Here is a 10,511-nt window from a genome sequence, read left to right on the forward strand (position 1 = left end):
AGACACGACACTAGGAAAGACCTGGGCGGACCATCCCCTGTATTTTGGTTAGTGCACCAGGTGGTGCTAGTTAGGTAAGTAATAGGTAGGCATGTAAGGTAGGAGAGGGGCTTTGATATTTACTTTCTTTGCTTTGGTTCCGTCCAGACCCTTTTCCCCAAACTTACCGTGCGCCGGAATAAATTCCCTGTAAACGGTATTCTCTGCCTTTTGTCATCCTTACTCACACCTACAGTCCCATACCTCTTTCACACCACGGAGAGTTGAGTTGTAGCAGGGTGTTGCCTTCCCTCTTCCGAGAGGCGTGCGTAACAACAGGACACCGGATTAGACAGGAGAAATACTCCAGATATAACAGACTGACCCTAGCCCCCCGACACAAACTATTGCAGCATAAATACTGGAGTCTGAGACAGGAGGGGTCGGGAGACAATGTAGCCTTGCCCGGGGGTATCGTCGGACAAGGCCAAACAGGCAGGATATAACCCCACCTACTTTGCCAAAGCACAGCCCCCACACCACTAGAAGGATACTTCAACCACCAACTTACTATCCTTAGACAAGACCGAGTATAGCCCACGAAGATCTCCCCCACCGCACAAACCCAAGGGGAGGTGCGAACCCGGACAGGAAGACCACGTCAATGACTCAAGACACTCAAGTGAGGCACCCCTCCTAGGGACGGCATGGAAGAGCGCCAGTAAATCAGCCCCCGTAGAAATTAAGATGGAGACCAGACAGAGCAAAAAGTAGAGACTGTTATTTTGACCAACTGAAAAATCCCAGCAGTTGAACATTTTTAGAGAGTGGAGAAAGGCATCGTCAACATGGTTTGAAGTGATTTAGGTTAGCCCACTAGAGCATGTCAAAAGCGCTCTTTCAACACACTGTTTTGGACTCAACAATGCTATCTGGCCAATGAAACAAACCCTTGGGTTACTAGCTCTCTGGGTCCATCAACTTTGAAGGTATCCGTACGAGGTCAATCTGTAACTTTGACAAACTATCAGGTTCTAAACGTCTTTGGGAAACTGAAATAACACATTACCAAAGGAATTATCTAGGTGACATTAATGAATCTCAGGGCCGTTATATTTTATTGTTCCACATTGACATCCCTGTTTGTCTTTAACTAATTAGCTAAGGACGTAAGGTATTACACCACTGCTGTGGCTCCACCACTGCTGTGTCTCCACCACTGGCTCCAACACTGCTGTGGCTCCACCACTGCTGTGGCTCCACCACTGGCTCCAACACTGCTGTGGCTCCAACACTGCTGTGGCTCCAACGCTGCTGTGGCTCCAACGCTGCTGTGGCTCCACCACTGGCTCCAACACTGCTGTGGCTCCAACACTGACTCCACCACTTGCCTCTGAGTCACTGATAAACTGTTAATGAAGGAAAAGAGCGAGCCCTACAAACTGATTGGACGGCGCTTCTATGACAAAGGCAGATTGTTGTGAATCAATCAACCCTCATTGTAGTGAATCAACCCCTCCTCTCCTCTAAGAAAAACAAAGATGTGAATGGAATGCTTAGAATATCTGGAACTTTGAGTAATTAGCCAGTGATGTGAAATCTCAACAAAATACATAAATTCAATGATTGTCTCAGAAAGCTTTTTCCATGTAATTGAGATACAAGGTATTTTTTGTTTAGATGCCCTCAGATGTCTGTTGGTGTCGAAGCTAAGGAACAAAGGCTCTTTGGTATCACCCGTGGTGACACACAGTTTAGCCCAGGACAAACACATAGGCCACCTCAGCCAAGCAGGATGCTCAAGGTGTTTCTATGCTACAGTGCGGACCTTATAGTGTTTAGCTACTACATAGATAGGATTTGTGTGTACATTGAGTTGGATAATGAGGGGATTGCCTGGTCCTGGCATTGCCCCTTTTTAATTTGGACCGGGGTTATTACAGTACCAGATGGGAAGGTGCTAAAATGAGTGCAGAGCCATCCATAATCCACAAGCAAGCATGTGGAGATACAGTATTTCTTCCTCCATCTGCAGCTTTCAATGGGGGTCGTTGTGAGGGGTGGACCTCAACATGCTTGCCAGTCTGATTATGAAAGGGGTGGGTGTGGGGGAAGGCACCAGTATATACCAAGCCCATATCTATTATCATGTGTTTCACAAGGGTAGCCACAATCTCATTACCATAGGATGCAACAAAGAATGTAGCAGAAATTGTTCCTTAAGAGCTTTGTTGTTGTGCTGTTCAGTTTCATCTTTTATTATTATTTAAAAAAATGAATGGCAGGGCTGAAGAATCACACAAGAGCTCCTCCAGACATGTTGCATGATTGACTGAGGCTGACATACTTCCATTAGAATGAAGTAAACCAACATACTCGCTGTGTTTCATGTACTCTCCACGAGCCTTGAGAGGAGGGAGGTGAAAATGAAAGTAGCCTTCTTCCTATGCTACTGCCTCACCTGTCTGACCCCTTCCTATGCTACTGCCTCACCTGTCTGACCCCTTCCTATGCTACTGCCTCACCTGTCTGACCCCTTCCTATGCTACTGCCTCACCTGTCTGACCCCTTCCTATGCTACTGCCTCACCTGTCTGCTCTCTTCCTATGCTACTGCCTCACCTGTCTGACCCCTTCCTATGCTACTGCCTCACCTGTCTGACCCCTTCCTATGCTACTGCCTCACCTGTCTGCTCTCTTCCTATGCTACTGCCTCACCTGTCTGACCCCTTCCTATGCTACTGCCTCACCTGTCTGACCCCTTCCTATGCTACTGCCTCACCTGTCTGACCCCTTCCTATGCTACTGCCTCACCTGTCTGACCCCTTCCTATGCTACTGCCTCACCTGTCTGACCCCTTCCTATGCTACTGCCACACTTCCTGCATTTCATTCATTTGCTTTGAGCTAAACCTTATTAGCTGGTTCCATAACACAAATGAAAATCACATCAAACCCCCCTCCTTCCGAAGTCCCCACATTGAAGGAAGCAACAGCTATTCATAACAGCAGTATTTCAATAAATGTTTGAAATTGTTACATTGTATAAAAAATAAAAATAAAATAAAAAAATGTAGGAACTTGATGTAAGTATGTAATGTAAACTTTCTCCACAATCGAAACAGGCTATTTTTTATTTAACACCCCCCCCCCCCCTCACCTGTCTTCCCTCTTCCTATGCTACTGCCTCAATTGTCTGTCCTCTCCCTATGCTACTGTCTCACCTGTCTCCCCTCTTCCTATGCTACTGCCTCACCTGTCTGCTCTCTTCCTATGCTACTGCCTCACCTGTCTGCTCTCTTCCTATGCTACTGCCTCACCTGTCTGCTCTCTTCCTATGCTACTGCCTCACCTGTCTGTCCTCTTCCTATGCTACTGCCTCACCTGTCTGCTCTCTTCCTATGCTACTGCCTCACCTGTCTGCTCTCTTCCTATGCTACTGCCTCACCTGTCTGCTCTCTTCCTATGCTACTGCCTCACCTGTCTGCTCTCTTCCTATGCTACTGCCTCACCTGTCTGTCCTCTTCCTATGCTACTGCCTCACCTGTCTCCCCTCTTCCTATGCTACTGCCTCACCTGTCTGTCCTCTTCCTATGCTACTGCCTCACCTGTCTGCTCTCTTCCTATGCTACTGCCTCACCTGTCTGTCCTCTTCCTATGCTACTGCCTCACCTGTCTGTCCTCTTCCTATGCTACTGCCTCACCTGTCTTCCCTCTTCCTATGCTACTGCCTCACCTGTCTGCGCTCTTCCTATGCTACTGCCTCACCTGTCTTCCCTCTTCCTATGCTACTGCCTCACCTGTCTGTCCTCTTCCTATGCTACTGTCTCACCTGTCTTCCCTCTTCCTATGCTACTGTCTCACCTGTCTGTCCTCTTCCTATGCTACTGCCTCACCTGTCTTCCCTCTTCCTATGCTACTTCCTCACCTGTCTGTCCTCTTCCTATGCTACTGTCTCACCTGTCTTCCCTCTTCCTATGCTACTGTCTCACCTGTCTGTCCTCTTCCTATGCTACTGCCTCACCTGTCTGCTCTCTTCCTATGCTACTGCCTCACCTGTCTGTCCTCTTCCTATGCTACTGCCTCACCTGTCTGCTCTCTTCCTATGCTACTGCCTCACCTGTCTTCCCTCTTCCTATGCTACTGCCTCACCTGTCTTCCCTCTTCCTATGCTACTGCCTCACCTGTCTTCCCTCTTCCTATGCTACTGCCTCACCTGTCTTCCCTCTTCCTATGCTACTGCCTCACTTGTCTGTCCTCTTCCTATGCTACTGCCTCACCTGTCTGTCCTCTTCCTATGCTACTTCCTCACCTGTCTTCCCTCTTCCTATGCTACTGCCTCACCTGTCTGCGCTCTTCCTATGCTACTGCCTCACCTGTCTGCTCTCTTCCTATGCTACTGCCTCACCTGTCTGCTCTCTTCCTATGCTACTGCCTCACCTGTCTGTCCTCTTCCTATGCTACTGCCTCACCTGTCTTCTCTCGTCCTATGCTACTGCCTCACCTGTCTGTCCTCTTCCTATGCTACTGCCTCACCTGTCTTCTCTCTTCCTATGCTACTGCCTCACCTGTCTGCTATCTTCCTATGCTACTGCCTCACCTGTCTTCTCTCTTCCTATGCTACTGCCTCATCTGTCTGCTCTCTTCCTATGCTACTGCCTCACCTGTCTTCTCTCTTCCTATGCTACTGCCTCACCTGTCTTCTCTCTTCCTATGCTACTGCCTCACCTGTCTGCTCTCTTCCTATGCTACTGCCTCACCTGTCTTCTCTCTTCCTATGCTACTGCCTCACCTGTCTGCTATCTTCCTATGCTACTGCCTCACCTGTCTTCTCTCTTCCTATGCTACTGCCTCACCTGTCTGTTATCTTCCTATGCTACTGCCTCACCTGTCTGTCCTCTTCCTATGCTACTGCCTCACCTGTCTTCCCTCTTCCTATGCTACTGCCTCACCTGTCTTCTCTCTTCCTATGCTACTGCCTCACCTGTCTGCTATCTTCCTATGCTACTGCCTCACCTGTCTTCTCTCTTCCTATGCTACTGCCTCACCTGTCTGCTCTCTTCCTATGCTACTGCCTCACCTGTCTTCTCTCTTCCTATGCTACTGCCTCACCTGTCTTCTCTCTTCCTATGCTACTGCCTCACCTGTCTGCTCTCTTCCTATGCTACTGCCTCACCTGTCTTCTCTCTTCCTATGCTACTGCCTCACCTGTCTGCTATCTTCCTATGCTACTGCCTCACCTGTCTTCTCTCTTCCTATGCTACTGTCTCACCTGTCTGCTCTCTTCCTATGCTACTGCCTCACCTGTCTGCTATCTTCCTATGCTACTGCCTCACCTGTCTGTCCTCTTCCTATGCTACTGCCTCACCTGTCTTCCCTCTTCCTATGCTACTGCCTCACCTGTCTTCTCTCTTCCTATGCTACTGCCTCACCTGTCTGCTATCTTCCTATGCTACTGCCTCACCTGTCTTCCCTCTTCCTATGCTACTGCCTCACCTGTCTTCCCTCTTCCTATGCTACTGCCTCACCTGTCTTCTCTCTTCCTATGCTACTGCCTCACCTGTCTGCTGCCTCACCTGTCTGCTATCTTCCTATGCTACTGCCTCACCTGTCTTCTCTCTTCCTATGCTACTGCCTCACCTGTCTGCTATCTTCCTATGCTACTGCCTCACCTGTCTGTCCTCTTCCTATGCTACTGCCTCACCTGTCTGCTATCTTCCTATGCTACTGCCTCACCTGTCTTCCCTCTTCCTATGCTACTGCCTTACCTGTCTGCTATCTTCCTATGCTACTGCCTCACCTGTCTGTCCTCTTCCTATGCTACTGCCTCACCTGTCTGCTCTCTTCCTATGCTACTGCCTCACCTGTCTGCTCTCTTCCTATGCTACTGCCTCACCTGTCTTCTCTCTTCCTATGCTACTGCCTCACCTGTCTGCTATCTTCCTATGCTACTGCCTCACCTGTCTGTCCTCTTCCTATGCTACTGCCTCACCTGTCTGCTCTCTTTCTATGCTACTGCCTCACCTGTCTGCTCTCTTCCTATGCTACTGCCTCACCTGTCTTCTCTCTTCCTATGCTACTGCCTCACCTGTCTGCTATCTTCCTATGCTACTGCCTCACCTGTCTTCTCTCTTCCTATGCTACTGCCTCACCTGTCTGCTATCTTCCTATGCTACTGTCTCACCTGTCTGCTATCTTCCTATGCTACTGCCTCACCTGTCTGCTATCTTCCTATGCTACTGCCTCACCTGTCTGCTATCTTCCTATGCTACTGCCTCACCTGTCTTCTCTCTTCCTATGCTACTGCCTCACCTGTCTGCTATCTTCCTATGCTACTGCCTCACCTGTCTGCTATCTTCCTATGCTACTGCCTCACCTGTCTGCTCTCTTCCTATGCTACTGCCTCACCTGTCTGCTCTCTTCCTATGCTACTGCCTCACCTGTCTGCTCTCTTCCTATGCTACTGCCTCACCTGTCTGCTCTCTTCCTATGCTACTGCCTCACCTGTCTTCTCTCTTCCTATGCTACTGCCTCACCTGTCTGCTATCTTCCTATGCTACTGCCTCACCTGTCTGCTATCTTCCTATGCTACTGCCTCACCTGTCTTCTCTCTTCCTATGCTACTGCCTCACCTGTCTGCTATCTTCCTATGCTACTGCCTCACCTGTCTGCTATCTTCCTATGCTACTACTGAAACACAATGCAACACCCCTCTAGCTGTCGTTCCTCTCTTTTTTAGTGTCAATGGATAAAGAATTTCACAGTTATGTTTGACACATTTTAGCAAAGTACCATTCAAAAACATTTACAGGGCGGAAGATGCTTTGTCATGGCCACTTTGTTCTAACCAACATTTTAACAAAAATTCTCTGCCCAGTTCGGAGGGGAAAAAATATTTTATTTGTATTACTGAATATAATCCACTATGCATCAATAAAATATCCACGCATGAAAAATGAATGAGAAAACAAAATAACATTTTAATAGTCTAATATTCATTTCAAGTGACATTTTGTACATTTGGGACCTCTTCCCTCTTCATGTTTTCAGCCATATGGTGGCAGTATGGTCACACTTGTTCTAAATGGCTCGAGGTCTGTTCCTGGGAGAGTAATGTACACTTTGCAGGCAAAAGATATTTCATCTAATCCAGATCAATCCAGATGTCCAGATGTTTTTGCACTTCATTAAGATGTAACAGATACATTTTTTATGTTTAATCCAAAGTCTTACAACTCAATTTTTACAGTAAAAGAGGTTTGTGTCAATGCCTACAGTGCAATGTAGATTGCTGCTGAGCATACAAAGTAGACAATCTCTGAATAACCTTTTTCATAAAACTCTCCATAAAACCCTTTCATTTTCATGGCAATCATTTATAAGGATATCAACTGCATTTCATTCATTTGCTTTGAGCTAAACCTTATTAGCTGGTTCCATAACACAAATGAAAATCACATCAAAACCCCCTCCTTCCGAAGTCCACACATTGAAGGAAGCAACAGCTATTCATAACACCAGTATTTCAATAAATGTTTGAAATTGTTAAATTGTAAAAAAAAAAAATATGTAGGAACTTGATGTAAGTATGTAATGTAAACTTTCTCCACAATCGAAACAGGCTATTTTTTATTTAACACCCCCCCCGACTCTTTGTATTATAATCCGGTTTGCAAACAGGTTAGTCAGAAAGTGTTTTGTTTCTGAGAGGCCGTTCCAGCTGTTGCATTTCAAGGAACTGATATCCTTCCGAGAGTGGCTGTGGAGGAGGCCGGTTTGGCAGGAAATTGTCTGATTACTGGAATGTTGCAGACTCTTCTCTCTCTTCCCTGCGCACTGACACTTCATTTAATACCAATACAGGTCCTTTTTCTCCAGAACTATTCCTGAAAGAGGGAAGAATAGGTGATGAATAACTCAAAACAGACCTTTTGAAAACCAACCAAACAATCAAATGATATGAAGTTGAGAAAAAGCACTGAAGCACAGGTACTGTGAAACCTCCCTAATCTTCACAACACCAATGAATTTGGGATGGTAGATTTATCTGACAGTGATATAGGCTACAGTTCACTATCTAATCTATGTGTAAGAGAGAAGTCTTCCTCTTCCTACACATGAATAGTGATAAGGGATCTGTGTTGAGGCAGCCATACCTGAGTCAGGGTTTATGGGTTCTCTGAAAACCGGGTGACCCGTCCAGCTAGGGAAAAGCTCTGGTTTGGAGCCTGAGACCATGTCTGCAGCCACCTCTGACCGGTCACTGTGGAGGAGATTGAGCAGGGAGTTGGTGTAATGCTGTCCAGTGACCCCCAGGCCCTCAGGGGACATGGCATGGGGATAGGCCATGGCGGGCAGGCCCAGACCACCATGTTGCCTGGAGGCGAAGGCCCAGGGGCTGGGGTTCTCGTCTGGGGAGTCGAGGGCAAGGGGGTGGCTGGAGCTGGACTCCTTGGTGTTGCTCAGCTGAAGGGAACCAGAGACAGGGGCAAAGTGGCCTTCAGACCAGGACGGGGTTGAGACACCCCACCGACAAGACGTTAAGTCAGACTCTGAAACAGATTGAGAAAAAGTATCTCGAATTTTATTTAATTGTGTACATTTTACATGTCAGTGAACACCTGTTTTCTTGTTCGGTGCACACAGCATCAGGATGATAAACTTAATTGCACAGTATGAGATATGAGTCTGCTCACCAGATTTGACAGCTTTGCGGCTCTTTTTGCCCTTCCCGCTGTGGGCCTTGTTCTTGCCGGCCTTGCCGAGGGCACGGGTGAAGTGTTGGTCCACCATGCTACCAATGTCACCCTGGAAGTAGGTGAAGATGACTCTATCGGACTGCACCTCTGTCTTTACAACTTCCTGGGGGCTACCTGAACGAACTGCCATCGCTGACTCAACTCAGATCCTGGTGGAACATAGTAGAGTACAGTGGAGGCTGCTGAGGGGAGGATGGCTCATAATAATGGCCGTAACGGAGCATATGGAATGGCATCAAATGCATGGAAACCATTTGTTTGATGTATTTGATACCATTCCGCTCCAGCCTTTACCAACGAGCCCGTCCTACCCAATTAAGGTGTCACCAACCTCCTGTGGTAGAGTACAATAGTTGGAAGGTAGAGAACATTGATATTGTGAATAGCAAATCCATCTGTAGGCTAGGCTACTCATACAGCATGTGATTGTTTCATTCATTGGAATTATGCCGTTTGTAAGTCTATCATTTAGGATATGGATTTAATTTGCTTTGCTTTATCTTGGCCAGGTCGCAGTTGTAAATGAGAACTTGTTCTCAACTAGCTTACCTGGTTAAATAAAGTTGAAATAATTGTTTTTTTGTTTAAAAAAAAATATTATAACTCTCTCGGTTTGGATTGGATTTCCTGACTTGGATGGATACTGTAGCATCCAGAGGAATTAACAGATCATCTCGCCATGAAGTAGTCAAATATTTTTTATTTTGTTTTAATCAAAAAAATGAAAGTTCTGGTGAGCTTATTTGATTCACCAACATTTAGAAAAATCCCCATCACCCGTTTATGTAGGACCATAATAGAATGGGCAGGATAAGCTTTCCAAAACGTGACTGAAATGACATCTTTTAAATGCAGATATCTGTTATTTGAAAACAATGTCTGCTTGTCAATACACATGTCACTTAGGAACCTTTTCATTCAATATTATATGGTTGTTGATACAATTTAACTGAATCAAAGTTAGACAGATTTTTATCACAAAGTTGTGATAAAAGGTATGTAGCTTGTGACATGTGGACAGCAATAAGCATTGATTTACTTTGTACCTATAATATACACGGGTACAAAGTAAATCAATGCTTATTGCTGTCCACATGTCACAAGCTACATACCTTTTATCACAACTTTGTGATAAAAATCTGTCTAACTTTGATTCAGTTAAATTGTATCAACAACCATATAATGTTGAATGAAAAAGTTCCTAAGTGACATTGATCAGAGAATAATAATTACACCATAAATGGTTATGGTGAATTATAATAATCACACTTGTATCTGCAAATATTGTTAAAACCATATATTACATTGACAGTATTCTTAGATTATATCAGAAGAAAGGAATACATGACATGTACTCTTACCTGAGCAGGTGAGCTCCTCTGACAAGGACCAAGTTCCTGGTTTGATTGATTGAAGGAACCTTTGCTGTTGTTACCTACATGCAATTACCAAAAATGAGTCAAAATATCATTCCTTTGACAACAGCACTGGCATTCTTCAAATGCTGCTGATATAACACAACCTTTGAAGATCGTCGTGCTCTCTCAAGTTCCCAGATTGACGGAGTAAACATCAAACTCTCCACTTATTGGAGTCAGACAACCTGCCTCCATTCAACACATCCAGCGCTCCAGCTGCCTGCTGTGCAGTAGACGTCGGGAGGGCGGGTGTGACGCGCTATAAACTCGGTATGATGAGAATGTAACTCAACAAGTTCCTCCACACACTTGCAGCACCTTATAAAAGCATTCCTTAGTGAACTGCACTGCCAAAAC

General features: G+C 45.9%; 1 protein-coding gene across 4 annotated transcripts; it reads right to left on the minus strand.

The window, feature by feature from the left end:
- Nucleotides 1-6,854: 6,854 nt before the first annotated feature.
- LOC115205293 (transcription cofactor vestigial-like protein 2) lies at nucleotides 6,855-10,393 on the minus strand. 4 transcript variants are annotated; one of them, XM_029771099.1, is made up of 5 exons: nucleotides 10,259-10,393; nucleotides 10,098-10,171; nucleotides 8,674-8,885; nucleotides 8,134-8,529; nucleotides 6,855-7,863 (listed from the first exon to the last, which is right to left on the minus strand). In XM_029771099.1, the coding sequence occupies exons 3-5, from the start codon at nucleotides 8,864-8,866 to the stop codon at nucleotides 7,826-7,828; spliced, it is 627 nt and encodes a 208-aa protein (XP_029626959.1). In that variant the 5' UTR covers nucleotides 8,867-8,885; nucleotides 10,098-10,171; nucleotides 10,259-10,393; the 3' UTR covers nucleotides 6,855-7,825. The 4 variants fall into 4 exon arrangements, with proteins under 4 accessions (XP_029626959.1, XP_029626960.1, XP_029626957.1 ...); XM_029771100.1 differs by having other exon boundaries at nucleotides 8,674-9,070; XM_029771097.1 differs by having other exon boundaries at nucleotides 10,098-10,393.
- Between the last annotated feature and the right edge of the window lie 118 nt (nucleotides 10,394-10,511).

This window comes from Salmo trutta, chromosome 13, assembly GCF_901001165.1.
Source record: "Salmo trutta chromosome 13, fSalTru1.1, whole genome shotgun sequence".
Lineage (NCBI taxonomy): Eukaryota > Metazoa > Chordata > Actinopteri > Salmoniformes > Salmonidae > Salmo > Salmo trutta.